Source organism: Nematolebias whitei, chromosome 11 (assembly GCF_014905685.2).
Source record: "Nematolebias whitei isolate Nwh7 chromosome 11, NemWhi1, whole genome shotgun sequence".
Lineage (NCBI taxonomy): Eukaryota > Metazoa > Chordata > Actinopteri > Cyprinodontiformes > Rivulidae > Nematolebias > Nematolebias whitei.
The window spans coordinates 2,406,663-2,421,968 of NC_056508.1; the positions used below are offsets into that span (position 1 = coordinate 2,406,663).

The 15,306-nt window shown below is 41.8% G+C and overlaps 1 protein-coding gene across 1 annotated transcript in view; it reads right to left on the reverse strand.

Annotated features, from left to right (window-relative positions):
• Positions 1–15,306, reverse strand: part of LOC119416586 (DNA (cytosine-5)-methyltransferase 3B-like) — a 261,265-nt gene that overhangs the window by 144,780 nt on the left and 101,179 nt on the right. Inside the window, exons 7-8 of the mRNA XM_037683776.1 lie at positions 3,082–3,214; positions 1,717–2,232 (exon numbers count right to left, since the gene is read on the reverse strand). Of these exons, the coding sequence (XP_037539704.1) occupies positions 1,717–2,232; positions 3,082–3,214 (649 nt within the window). The remainder of the gene's footprint in view (positions 1–1,716; positions 2,233–3,081; positions 3,215–15,306) is intronic.

A 15,306-nucleotide genomic window follows, 5' to 3' on the forward strand; every position in this document is an offset into this window, starting at 1 on the left:
CCCCCCCCCCCCCCCCCCCCCCCCCAATCTCTCTGATCTGCTACAACTGTATGTCCCACCACGTTCCCTCAGGTCAGCGGACCAGTTGCTCCTCACAGTTCCAAGAACTCGTCTTAAGCGCAGAGGTGACAGGGCCTTCTCTGTAGCAGGACCAAGACTCTGGAACGAGTTACCTTTGCTTGTCAGACAGGCCCCCTCCCTCTCGGTTTTCAAGTCCCGTTTAAAAACTCACTGCTATTCGGTGGCTTTCAACACCAGATGATCTGTGTTTTGATCCTGTATGCTCCACACTGGTTAGTCGTCATTATCTGCATCGTTTTTATGTCTATATTCTGATTTACCTCATTTTGTATTTTGCTTTGTGTGTTACCTGTTGTTCTGTCTGTACATCACTTTGGTTGGCCTTGTAGCTGTTTTAAGTGCTCTATAAATAAAATGGTATGGTATGGTATTGTTTGACTTGAATAAAAAGGCATAGGGGAATGAGCAAGTCGAAGAGAGTTGGAGAAAGGACGTCTCTGGCTATTCTTCCCTTTGCAAAGAAAAATCTCTATTGTATCCGAGTTCAATTGTTTAAACCTAACATTGCTGCTGATCTGTTTAATATTGCTGCTGATCTGTTTCATGTTGTTGCTGATCTGTTTCATGTTGATGTGTTCATGCGTGCTCATCTGCTCACACAGACTCATGCTCATGTTTGTGCTGCTGTTCGACATATTTTTATACTATTAGTGCTAAGTGCTAAATGCAGCAGCGCGCCTTTTAACCAACACTCCTAGATGGGACCACATCACACCTGTTTTATTCTCACTACATTAGCTCCCTGTCCACTTTAGAATAGATTTTAAACTTTTATTATTTGTTTTTGAAGCTCTGAATGGCCTTGCTCCTCCTTATATAACTGAGATGCTAAGTTTCCCCGCCCGCTCCAGATCTCTGAGGTCAGACAGCTCCTGCTCTCTGTTCCAAGGACTAAATATGAACTCTGGGGTGACGGTGCCTTTTCTGCGGCCGCACCTCGACTCTGGAATAAGCTCCCACTTGATCTGCGTCAGATTACTGAACTTGGCCCTTTTAAATCGAAGCTTAAGACTTTTTTATTCCAACAAGCTTTTAGTACGTAAATATGTGGTGACATTTCTGGTTTTATTTGTGCTATTATGTTGTGTTTTCTTGCTTTTAACTTATTGTCATTTTAAGTATTGTTTTTTGTTAAGCACTTTGGTCACCATCACCATGGTTGTGTAAAGTGCTATAGAAATAATTAAATTAAATTAATTAATTAAATTAATTAATTAAATTAATTAATTAATTAAGTGTATATTTAGTTTATGTTTTTCTTAGTTCATATCTTAGATGTTATTATTGTTTTTCTTTTTCATTTTATTGTTGGATGTAACTGGGACCCTGTGTACATAATGTTGTTCCACCACATGTACCACATGTGGTGGAACGACAATAATCTCTGACTCTGACTCTTATGTTTGGTTTTATTTAGAACGGGTTACTCAGGGACCATTTATAAGAAATATGTTAATATTGAGGCTTTTTAAAAATCACATTAAAACTCAAGTTACTCTGTTTTAGTTTTAAGGAGGGGGGCCTGAATTTTTTTCCTTTCAAATGAGGGTGCAGCTTGAAAACAGACATACATGCAGGCAACTGAGCGTCTGCTACTGATACCAAAATGACAAGTGATTGAACTGTGTGTCCTACCTCTGAGTTTCTGGTCAGGCTGAATGTACACGATGCTCGCATTGTTGACTTTGTTGTTAACTTTGGTGTAGTTCCTCTTCTTGGACGGCTCAAAGTTTGGTGACATGTCGTTATCTGATCCATGGATCCAACTGTATGTCTTCTTCGTGCTCCTCCCTCCTTTGAAACTTTCTTTACCCCTTTTTCTTCCCCACCCACTTTTCATGTTCACCCATTCTCTAACCAACTCCACTTTTCTCTCCCCACTTTCTCTCTTTCCTTGATTGAATCTCTCATGGTATCCTTCCTCTTTCAGTGATTTGGAGGTTTGTTCTACAAAATTATTCCAGTCTTCCATAAGAGTTTTGTGGTGGGAAGACACATCTATAGACTTGCATGACAGTCTGTCCAGAGAGACCACCACATCCTTCATCTCAGAGCAGATGTTTGCATTGCTTTTCACAAGGCTGGAGGGGTCAGAGGCTTTCCTGAAGAGTTTCTTCTTCACCTTTGGTCTGGTGTTTTCTTGAAAGACATCTAAAAAGTATCACACACATGATTAGTATTTTTAATTGAAAACTGACTGCAAAATGTGTCATTTTTTTACAGCCTTGACCCTTACGCACAGCAATTGTTCCAGATTCTCTGAATCTTTTGATGATGTTATGCATGGTTGATGATGATAACTTAAAAGTCTTTGCTATTTTACGCTGGGTAACACCATTCTGGTATTGCTGCACTATCTTTCTGCACAACAATGGTGGAATTGGTGATCCTCTTACCATCTTGGCTTCTGAGAGACACTGACACTCTGAGAAGCTCTTTTTATACCCAATCATGTTGTCAATTGACCTAATTAGTGTTAATTGGTCTTCCAGCTGTTCGTTATATGCTCACTTTCCTTTTTCCAGTCACTTTTGCTACTTGTTCCAACTTTTTTGGGATTTGTTGACACTGTGAAATTTTGAATCAACATATTTTTCCTTTTTAAAATGTTACATTTACTCAGATTAAACTTTTGATCTGTCATCTATGTTATATTACAAATAAAATATTGACATTTGCCATCTCCACATCATTGCATTCAGTTTTTATTCACAATTTGTTTAGTGTCCCAACTTTTTTTGAATCCGGTTTGTACATTTCTTGGATGTAAGTAGGGCTCTGTGTACACAATTTTGTTCCACCACATGTACCACATGTGGTGTGAATGACAAATAAAGAACCTTGAATCCTTGAATAATTTTTTTCAACTTATTTAAATTTGAAATGTGTATTCAAGTCCTTGAGACCCTACTGCAGCATACAGTTTGCATGCTTGTGAAAATGTTGAAAGCAGTGAATCACCCTTTACTTTTACATAGAAAAGATATTAAATACTCATACCATTTATTGGTTTGAGTCCACTTGGACCAGATGGCTGAAAGCCTCCAAATGCCCAGTCTAACATTTCCTGGAGTAGCTCTTCATCTTCTTCAGGCAATGTAGAAAACTCCTTTTTACAACGAAGTGCTGCCTCCTGAAAGAGCAGTAAACAGGAGGACAAATAAAGCATTACTTACAAGCAGCACAGTACACAAACATATTCAAGTAAATACAGTTATTAGTAGCGAAAAAGGCAGGTGATAATGTTTTTGTAATCAATCAACCTTTATTTAACTGTTAACTGATGACGTGAACTCCGCTTGGAACTATTTCGATAATAATTTCATTTATTTCCTGAACATACATGCTGCTTTTCGTCAGTTCAGAATAAAGGGACGAGACAGCCCCTGGTTTACTCCAGAGCTAGCTGACCTCCTGCACAGGAGAGATCATCTTTGGGCTGCAGCGAGAAAATCTGACTCAGACACTGATTGGTTGAGTTTTCGACAGATGAGGAATAAATGCACAACTGCTGTCAAAGCAGCAAAACACAACTATTTCTTATCTCAGACCTCCAAAAATCTAAATGACCCTAACAGATTCTGGAGAACCATCAAATCTCTCTCAGGCACCCCCCAATCATCTGACCTCCCATCACAACTTCTCGTTAACTCTGTTCCTGTGTCAAATAAGCACGAGATCCTGAACTGTCTCAACAAACATTTTGTTGCTTCTGGTTCTTTATTTGACACAGTTACTAACAAAAAATCAGCCACTTCACTTAATAACCAAACTTCTACAAATCAAATCCCTCCTACAAGTCAATCCTCAGTTAATCACAGCTTCTCTTTTTCTCCATTCTCAGTCAGTGAGGTCAATAAACTGTTAAAAGATCTTGATCCTAAAAAATCTGCAGGTCCAGATGAACTTCCACCTTATTTCTTAAGGCTGGCCGCTCATATCATCACAGTCCCTGTGACCCACATCTTCAATCTTTCCATAAACCAAAACTCCATCCAGACACTTGAAAACAGCCTTTGTTCTTCCTTTGCTGAAGGGAGGTGACCCCACCTCACTGAACAACTATGGACTAATCTCTAAACTCTGCATTTTAGCCAAGGTTCTAGAAAAACTGATAAACTCTCAAATCAAAAATTACCTGGACTCATTTAACATCTTACCTCCACATCAATCTGGTTTCAGGAAACAACACAGCACAACCACTGCTTCACTAAAGGTTCTTAATGACGTTGTTGAAGCACTGGATGCTAAAGATTATTGTGCTGCACTTTTCTTAGACCTGTCTAAAGATTTTGATACTGTGGATCATAACATCTTGTGTCATAAACTCTCAGAAACTGGTTTCTCAGAACACACCATTGGTTGGTTCTCTAACTATCTCTCAGACCGGAAGCAATGTGTTCAACATAATGGTACTTCCTCCAGTTATTTAACAGTCAACAATGGTGTACCACAAGGCTCAGTCTTAGGACCCACCCTCTTTACAATCTACATACATAATGTAGGTAAAAACATCCCTAATGCATCCATACATTTCTATGCTGACGACACAGTTGTTTATTGTCGAGCTAAAACTGTTGCTAAGGCTTTCCAGCTTTTGAAATCTGCATTCAACATCATCCAGACTGATTTGTTTCGCCTCAAACTTGTCCTAAATGCCGACAAAACCAAAGGGATGCTTTTTTCAAATAGGAAGTTGGTCCCAGCAGTTCTTCCTCTGATTTTATCCTCAAATGGTGTCCCCATTGAATTTGTTGATTCCTATAAATATTTGGGTTTCTTGGTCGACTCACATCTCTCTTTTAAGCTCCATGTGGAAAACTTGATAAAGAAACTGAAAGTTAAACTGGGTTTCTTTTTCAGAAACAGATCCTGTCTAACCCTGAATGCTAGAAAACGCCTTGTATCTGTGACTTTCCTTCCCTCCATTGATTATGGTGATATTATTTACATGAACGCTCCTACAAGAACCCTGCAGATGTTGGATGCTGTCTATTATGGTGCACTAAGATTCATAACTGGCTGTGATTATCGTACCCACCACTGCACACTGTATTCACTGGTTAACTGGACATCATTAACTTCACGCAGACTCTCTCACTGGTATATTTTCATCTTTAAATCACTTCTTGGTCTGTTGCCTTCATACATCTCCTCCTACATGTCTCTGCGTGAGTGCAGCTACGGAGTGCGCTATCAGGACATTATTACCTGCAGTGTTCCCTCAATGAGGACTGAACTAGGCCAAAGGGCCTTCTCCTACTCCGCTCCTGTTTCCTGGAACATCTTACAAAAAGATTTGAAGCTCTCGACCTTGACCTCTCTAAGTGTCTTTAAGAATCTGTTGGACACATGGCAGGGTCCAATGCAGACATGTTCCTGTTTTTAGTTTTCTACATTTGTCTTGGAATCTAGCTGTTTTTTGTTTTGTTACCTTTTCCTTTTAGCCATCCTATTTGTTAAAAAAAAAAATGGATGGATGGATGTAAATGTAGATAAATGGTCGATGGGACTGGGACTCGATTATTTTCTCCAGTACTTTAGAAACAAATGGGAGTTTGGAGACAGGCCGGTAGTTGGAAACGACTGATGGGTCAAGGTTTGGTTTTTTCAGGAGAGGCTGGATGGCAGCGTGTTTAAAGGATTTTGGCACCACGCCAGTGGATAAACTACTGTTTACTATAGCAAGAATGGACGGACCTAGAGTAGGAAAAACCTCCTGTAGTAGTCGAGGGGGGACCACATCAAAGGGGGAGCCAGAAGGTTTCAAGCTGCACGTGACCTGCTCTAGAGAAGATAGAGTGATGGGTTCAAAATGGTCAAAAGGAGCTACAGATTGAGGTGGGATGGATGGGTCATGAGTTGGAGGGGAAATGAGAGCCCTGGTGGTCGCAATTTTTCCCAAAAAGAAATGTAAGAAGTTGTCGCACAGTTCAGTTGAGGCTTCCAGAGGAGATGGTTCAGTGTGGTGGAGAACAGAGTTTAGGGTGGAAAAGACGACACGTGGGTTGTGAGAGTTTGAGTTAATTATATCAGAGAAGTATTTGGATTTAGCAGCTTTCACTGCTTTCTGATAACAGCGCCAACTCTCTTTAAGTATTTCAAAAGAGACCTGCAGTCTGTCTTTCCTCCATTTGTGCTCCGCCCAACGGCCTTGGTGACGTCACTCAGCCAAGGATCTGCTCTGAGTTTTGATTTTTTGGATTTAACAGGCGCAACATAATCCAGAGTCTTTAAGCAGACAGAGTTGAACTGGGATGTCAGCTCTTCAGTGGTGGTGAGAAACACTGGGGGCTGAATGATCATTTCAGAGTTATGCTACGTGCAGGAATGCACGACTTAGGAGTTAGATGGGGGAGGGTGAACTCAAACTGGACTGGCATGTGGTCTGAGAAAACATTATCACCAATAACAAGATTATTAACAGTCATATCATGAGTTAAAACAAGGCCCAGTGTATGTCCACACTCTTGGGTGGGACCGTTTACATGCTGCGTTAGATTAAATGAGTCCAATAGATCTAAAAAGTCCTTAATCAAGGGCTTCTCAGGACAGCACACGTGCAAATTAAAGTCCCCAATAATGAAAACATGCTCATATTTTGGTGTGATTTCAGCCAAGAAGTCAGAAAACTCATTTATGAAATCCTTAGATCGAGGTGGGCTGTAGACAAGTGCAAATAACGTCGGAGGTGAATGTCCGAGTTCAAAGACGCTCAGCTCAAAGCTGGCACGGGAAACTGGGATGGGCAGTTGTTTACAGTCAAAAGTTGATTTGAATATTGTTAATAATCCACCACCGCGCCGGCCTGATGGCCGCGGTGCGTTAAAACACAGACAGTTCGGTGGCAGTAATTCTGTCAAGGCGCTGGACTCACCCGGAGACATCAAAGTCTCTGTGATGCACAGAAAGTCCAAATTGTGCTCTTGAAAGTAATCCCAGTGGATAAAAGTTTTGTTGGTAACAGATCATGCGTTGACCAAACACATCCAGATACTGTCCAAAGTGGAGCCAGCAGCGGTGGAGCCAGCAACGGTGGAGCCAGCAGCGGTGGAGTTAGCGCGCGCTAATGGCCGCAGGTTTTCAATAACAGCCCCTCCAGGTCGGTCTGAGCAGCGCATCGGCTGACACCCCCGCTGGCCACCCGGTCCGGGCACACGGGAAGCTGGAGAGATGGAAACCATGACCGCTAGCTGGAGAGGAAGATGCAGCGCGCAGAGCTTTCAGCTTCACCAGCTGACCAGCACGTTTTCCCCGACATCTGAAGCAAGATCTCCGGGCAGGGAGGCGAGGAGCGCAGTGAAGGTAAGCTGGCACGTCTGCCAGCAAGGGGGGAGGAGGGGGGGGTCCAGAGGTACGCTGATAATTGTCAAAATAAGCGACTTCCGTGGCAGAAAGACGAAGATCCAAAAGTTGTTGTCTGTCATACACCAGCAGAGAGCTGATGTCATTGATGAGGAATACAAAAAACAAAAATAATCTGAACACCATCAGCAGAGGTGGATTGCAAGCCATGTACACGGGCGCCATCTTAAAACTTAAAAATGAGGCACAGATTGTTCTAAAGAGCTTTGAGTATCTTGAAATAAGATAGAAAGGCGCTATATAAGTACAGTCCATTTAGTCCATTTAGTTTTCAAAATGAGTGTTTTTCTGGACTGATATTTAACAGGGAATGCAAGTAAACAATGTTTTTGGTGTGAGATTTTTTAGTGGCTAGGAGTTACTTTTTCGAGAAGAGAGGTTTTTTTTTCTTGTGCGAGGCGGCACAGAGTGGTGGATCCTGGTAATCCACAACCAGGTGCAAGGCAGAGCCAGAGGGTAGCCAATGGTGGCCACCATAGATTAATCTTCGGCCACCACAATCTTTTGAGCAAACTATATTTTAAAGCAATATAAAAACTAGAAAGCATAGTTACCTTAAATGATAGGTGTGGCCGGTTTATATATGTATATATGGTGGCCATCTTGGATTTTGACATGGCAAGCCTATTTTCAAAAGGAACCTTTCAAACACCTACATCAAGGGCCTGTAACCTGTGGCTCCGGGGTCACATGAGGCTCTTTGGTCTTTCTGGAGTGGCTCTTTCAATCTTTGACCTTTGGAATTATGATAGCAGGGACTCTGCTTTTTGGCATCGGCGGGGCTCTGTTTTATCGACTTTTGAAGAAGACATCAGCAGCAGTTTCGGCCATGGCAAAACTTCCTAGTCAGTGTGAAGGTTTGGTCCGTGCTGTAGGAACTCTAAATCAACTGGTTTATGAGCTAAACCGTAAGGTGGAAACGATTTATGAGAATCGCAGGCCACCTGCGGCTTCTGGGACTCGTCAGTGTGGTGGGTTCGACCTTGAAGGAGACTCATAGCATGGATCAGTGGAATGGAATCCCACAGTTAGGCAATTTTGGAACCAAAACGCCCAGATGGACTCAAGGCTGAAGAAAAAAATCTGTCTGCCTGAAGAAAATCAGCAATCAAAGCTTATCTGAATCTGACTCCCGATGGCCTCGGAACGGGCCGACTATCAAATTTCTCCTGGGTCATTGGGTAACCAAGGACAAAAGCTTCATCTATCGCAGCCCCTCGAGAACTTTCTTTGCAAGCTTATCAGAACTTCTGGCTGAAACAACATCTTCAGAAACTGTGGCTGATCTGAAAAGCGCTCATAGACTAATCTCAACACCTCGATGTCAAATGAATATGTAATCATGTTTTAATTGCTGGTAGAGTTTTTTTGATGTGTCAAATCATGTCCTGATAGACAAGATGTGAAAGATCTTTTGGTAATACCACTATCTACCCTCATGTTTCTCCCCCTTTTCCTATCTAAGATTATTATTCTGATAAAGGATAAGAGAGGCTGCGCTCAGTGCAGCAGCTTCGTGCACTCCGTCCATCTTCCGGACGACTGCATGTACATGTTCTCGTTGTATCTCGGTGCAATGATAATAAAGTTTATTCTGATTCTGACCAAAACTAACATAAAACTGAATTTTATTGTTTGTTATACGAACAAAAGATAAAGCTGGTTTTAGCTGTTTTCTTTTTTCAGTTTTTTGGTAATTTCTTTTGCAAATATGCCATTACTACTAGAACTAATACAAGGAGTAAAATACTCACTTTAAATTCATACTTTATTTCTATACTTTATTTTTTTCCACAATTAAAAAAAAATCACATAGGTTTGCATAGTTCATAGTTTGTTTAAATAAAAAAAATTGGTAAAAACAAATACAATTAATTTATTTTTTCCTTCTTTATAAGAATTTGTTTTTTGTTTGTTTGTTTTAAATTGTAAAAATATAAATAATATTAAAATCATTAGATATTTGTAGCTTTGTAATGTGTGACCCTACTGGTCACAAAAAAACCCTCCAACAAACTTAAAGCGGTCCACAGGCCACCGATTGATAACCAGTTTTGTTGAACACGACGCTGGTAATACGACTGTAGAGAGAAACATCATCATTTTAATTATGACCATTTCAAACTGAATGTTTTTTTTAACAATGTTTATTCAACATATTCACACTGTACAAGTGAAATTACAGTTTTAATACTCTAATGGCACAGTGTGCAGCCTGGCTGAGAGCATCTTATCCTTCTAGGTTTCTTGAAAAAGAGCTCTAACACCCTGTTGTATGGGACCCGAGTCTGAGGGGCCCATTGATGCTGAGTAGCATGTTGCTGCCACATGGTCCCCTGCAGCCTGTTCCTCAGGTCTGTATTCACCTACACATGAAAACAATTAAAAGTTTAGGTAATGAGAGAAACCAAACCATTTTTGACTGACTTACTGTTTACTATGAACCAAGTGTCTCACCCTGTTCATTGTAGAGAAACATCTCTCACAGTTCACAGATGATCTGGGCACTGTTGATGCAATGGCTGCGAGCTGGTTCAAGCATGGGTAAAGCTGTCCCCATTCATAATTTTAGGATGCCAGTTTCATGATCATGCTGCTGGTCTATATCTGAAACACATAATGTAGTATCACTGATCAGGTTTCCTCAGTCTCTCTGTATAATTTCACTTGCATTTAATTGTAATGCTCAATTCTCACCTTGATTGGTGTGGGACAGCCAAGGGCAGAACTTGGTTATTCCAGTCCAGTTTGGGTCCCAGACAGATTCTCTGTGCTGACTTGTTTCTTCACTCTCTCTCCTTCCCTCTCTTCTGCCTCACCATGCTCACTTGTGCAAGATGCAGCACCTCCTGCAGTGCCTTTCCACTTTTCTGTCCTTCCTCCACTACTTCAGCCTGTGTGCTTGTCTGATGTAACTGGGAACTGTTAAATCTGTTTCAGTCACCAATATCATGCAAGGAACGTTAGGAACATTTAAATATTTTTAAATTTTACACGTGTCACGGTACAGATCACCATCATTTCTATATTCCTCAGAACTTCATACCTGCAAATCCAGAAGGGATGAAAAAGGTGAAAAAAAAAAAAAAAAAAGATTTTGTGATTTTTAACATGTAAATTAAGCATTCTGGTATAATCCCAAGAAGAAAATTCGGGGAAAAGAGACAACATGCTTCAGGTAAAAGACATTTACTAACATATCCTAATTGAATGAGGACATACATAGAAAAGTCAAGTCAAGTCATATTTATTTATAGAGCACAATTTAAAACAGATAGACTGTTATCAAAGTGCTTAACACTAAGGGTAACACTGAGAAATAAAAAGCAGTAAGAATATACCTTAAAAAATTAAAACCACAGCATTAAAATGAAGACATGGAACAAGATATACTAAATCAACTCACACAGTATGAAACGCCAGAGAGAACAGATATGTTTTTAGCAGGGATTTGAACACAGGAAGGGAGGTGGCATGCCTAATGTTGGGGGGTAGGTTGTTCCACAGTTTGGGACCCATGACTGAAAACGCCCGATCTCCTCGGAGCTTCAGTCGTGTTTTTGGAACAACCAAAAGCAGCTGATCGGATGATCTCAGAGCCCGAGAGGGAACATATGGTTCCAGTAGCTCAGAGAGGTAGATGGGTGCGAGGCCATTTAGGCACTTATAGGTCAGGAGGAGAATTTTGAAATCAATCCTAGTTCTCACAGGAAGCCAGTGTAGGAAGGACAGAACTGGTGTGATGTGCTCATACCTCGGTGTACCGGTTAAGAGCCGAGCTGCAGCATTCTGGACGAGCTGTAGCCGTGAGATAGAGGCCTGGCTGACCCCAGCATACAGTGAATTACAATAGTCCAGGCGGGTTGTGATGAATGCATGGACTAGTGTCTCAAGGTCGGGTCTAGACAGCACTGGCTTGAGCTTAGCTACCTGCCGCAGTTGGAAGAAGCTTCTCTGCAGAACTGAACTGATCTGTTTGTTGAACTTAAAATTCGAGTCAAAAACCACTCCAAGGTTTTTAACAGAGTGCTTCAGATAAGGCTGAAGGGAGTCCAGGTTCACAGGATAAGAGGCGGCAGCTGAGCTAGGGATAAAGACAATGACTTCAGTCTTCTGGTCGTTAAAAGTTAGAAAATTTGAAGCCATCCATGTCTTAACGTCGTCCAGACATTTGAGGAGAGGGTGGATGGAACAAGCACTGGCTGGTTTCAGTGGCAGGTAGATCTGACAGTCATCGGCGTAGCAATGGAATGGAATACCATGTTTTCTTAGGATCGACCCCAGCAGAAGCAGATAGAGTGAAAATAGAAGGGGTCCGAGAATCGAGCCCTGCGAGACACCGCAGGAAAGAGGCATTGAAGTGGATAGATTTTTACCCACCTTCACACAAAAACTCCTGTCAGAGAGGTATGAGCGGAACCAGTCTAATGCAGCACCTGTAATCCCAACCCAGTGTTCAAGCCGAGAGATGAGGATACTGTGGTCAACAGTATCGAAAGCGGCAGTAAGATCGAGGAGTACAAGAGCCACAAAATGGCCAGAATCATTTGCTGTTAAAATGTCATTACAAACCCTAACCAAAGCTGTTTCGGTGCTGTGGAGCTGCTTGAAACCAGACTGAAAGACCTCAAAGATTTTGTTCTCAGTTAAAAACTGATTTAACTGAGTAAAAACTACTTTTTCCAGGATTCTGGACAGAAAGGGGAGTTTTGAGATTGGTCTGTAATTTGAGCAGGCTGAAGGGTCAAGACCAGACCAGAAAAGACTTTGTCAACTAAAAAATAAACAATAAACAATAAACAAACAACAACAGCAGCAAGTCAAACACAGCAGAACATTTTGCTAACAGTAAAAACTCATTTCTTAAAAATGTTTTGGCCTGACAAGACTTTCAAGGGCCTGTGTCCCACTGCTTGGCCATGTGCCTCTTTTGTGCCCATTGGCATCAGAAGTATTTATAATGTGTGTGTGTGTGGGGGGGGGGTGTCCTCCCCCAGAACATTTTGAATAAAGTATGTCATTTCCTGCATTCTGGTGAATTTTAACGGGTTGTTAAACATCTGCGTTTACCTACACATGTAAACACTTGATTGAATAATTATTTTAGAGACATCAACTAAATAAAGTCAGGTGCTCTGGACGGATTCAAAAGAAACTGTCCAGATGACCTGACTGAAAATTGTTGGAATGACTTTAGGGGTGTGCTTCTTTTATTTTAACTTTTTTTTTCGTTTTATTTGTAATAAAACATGCCGTTGTACTAAGCAATGGTGACACTGAACTGCATGTTTAAATAATATTGACTTTACCCAGTGAACATTTTAATAACCACCAACAGTGAAGTCGGGGGGCTTTTTACTGTTTTCTGATTTAGTGATAGACTCACAACAGAAAATGACCTGGCATCATGCAGCCTCCCCAACATTAAATTAGACTGTGTCAAGCAAGTGACAAAAAACAAAACAAAATCATTTTAGTCAGTTTTGTCAACCTGCATGTAAATGGTAAATGGACTGTAATTATACAGCGCCTTTCTATCTTATCGAGATACTCAAAGCTCTTTACAACAATCTGTGCCTCATTTACCCATTCATTCATACAGCTCTATACTAGATCTCTACAAAGATAATTGAACAAATAATTCTAATGAGACTAATCAGAGCTTTATCACATTCATACACTGATGGGACACACATAAGAGGCAACAAGGGGTTCAGTGTCTTGCCCAGGGACACTTAAGCAGGCTTTTGTAATGTCAAACCTGCTGCCTTGTCTCGTCAGTTCTCCTCCTCAGAACTTTCCAAGGCGGATGTGACAAGGCGGATGTGAATATCCTGCCATCAGCGTGCATGGTCGGTATGATCACCTGGGACCTCATAAAGGTTATCAAGGAAGCTCAACAAACGGATCCCGACCCTGGTACTGGACCCCCCAATAGATTGTTTGTTCATGATGCTTCTTCTAAGAAACAGGTTCTGGAATGGGTCCACTCATCCAAACTGACCTGCCATCTCGGCTTCAACCGTATGCTGCCTTTACCATACCACACCATACCACTTTATTTATAAAGCACTTAAAACAGCGACTAGGCCAACCAAAGTGTTGTACAGACAAAACAACAGGTAACACACCAAGCAAAATACAAAATGAGGTAAATCAGAATATAGACATAAAAACAATGCAGATAATGACGACAACCCAGTGTGGAGCGTACAGGATCAAAACACAGATCATCTGGTGTTGAAAGCTACTGAAAAGTAGCAAGTTTTTAAACGGGACTTGAAAACCGAGAGGGAGGGGGTCTGTCTGACAAACAGAGGTAACTCGTTCCAGAGTCTTGGTCCTGCTACAGAGAAGGCCCTGTCACCTCTGCGCTTAAGACGAGTTCCTGGAACTGTGAGGAGCAACTGGTCCGCTGACCTCAGGGAACGTGGTGGGACATATGGTTGTAGCAGATCAGAGAGATTGGGGGGGGGGGGGGGGGCGACACTGTTCAGTGATTTGTAGACATACATGAGTATTTTGAACTGGATTCGAAAGTGAACCGGTAACCAGTGCAGTGAGGCCAAAACTGGTGTAATGTGCTCTCTTTTGCCTGTACTGGTTAAAAATCGGGCTGCTGCATTCTGGACCTGTTGTAGTCGTGCAATGGAGGTCTGACTGATACCAAACAGGAGTGAATTGCAGTAATCAAGCCTAGATGTAATGAATGCACGTATTACTGTCTCCAGTTTATTTTTGGACAATATGGGCTTCAGTTTAGACAGCCGCCTAAGCTGGAAGAAGCATGATTTTACAATCATGTTTACATGATTGTTAAGCTTCAGGGAAGGGTCCATTATCACGCCCAGATTAGTGACTCTTTGTTTTTCTGACAGGGTTAGAGCGGAAAGGTCGAAGCAGTGGTTTGTGATCGTGTCGTTGGGAGGGAACAACATGACTTCAGACTTCTTTTCATTGAAACTCAAGAAGTTTAAAGCCATCCAGTCCCTGATGTCAGCCAGGCAGTTGAGCAGCGGCTGAATAGAGCATGTACCATTGTGTCTTAGGGGGAAGTAAATTTGACAGTCATCAGCACAGAAGTGGAAGGGCATGTTGTGTTTCTGGAAAATAGAACCAAGTGACAGCAGGTATAAAGAGAATAGGAGGGGACCCAGGATAGACCCCTGCAAAACCCCCCATTTAAGCTCTGCCTCTGCAGAACTAAAATCCTTGATGGAGACACAAAAGGATCTGTCAGCGAGGTAAGATCTGAACCAATTGAGGACTGATCCTGTGACGCCCACCCACTGCTCCAACCTAGTAATGAGGATCTCATGGTCGATGGTGTCAAAGGCGGCTGTGAGGTCCAACAGGACAAGCAGCACAGAATCACCGGTATCTGTGAATCTGAAGATGTTGTTAAAGACCTTCAGCAGGGCAGTTTCAGTGCTGTGGGGAGGTTTAAAGCCAGATTGGAAAAGCTTTAAGATGGCATGATCCTCCAAGAAGCATTTCAACTGGGACTCGACTATTTTCTCCAGTACTTTAGAAACAAATGGGAGTTTGGAGACAGGCCGGTAGTTGGAAACGACTGAGGGGTCAAGATTTGTTTTTTTCAGGAGAGGCTGGACAGCAGCATGTTTAAAGGATTTTGGCACCATGCCAGTGGATAAACTACTGTTTACTATAGTAAGAATGGACGGACCTAGAGTTGGAAAAACCTCCTGTAGTAGTCGAGGGGGGACCACATCAAAGGGGGAGCCATAAGGTTTCAAGCTGCACGTGACCTGCTCTACAGAAGATAGAGTGATGGGTTCAAAATGGTCAAAAAGAGCTACAGATTGAGGTGGGATGGATGGGTCATGAGTTGGAGGGGAA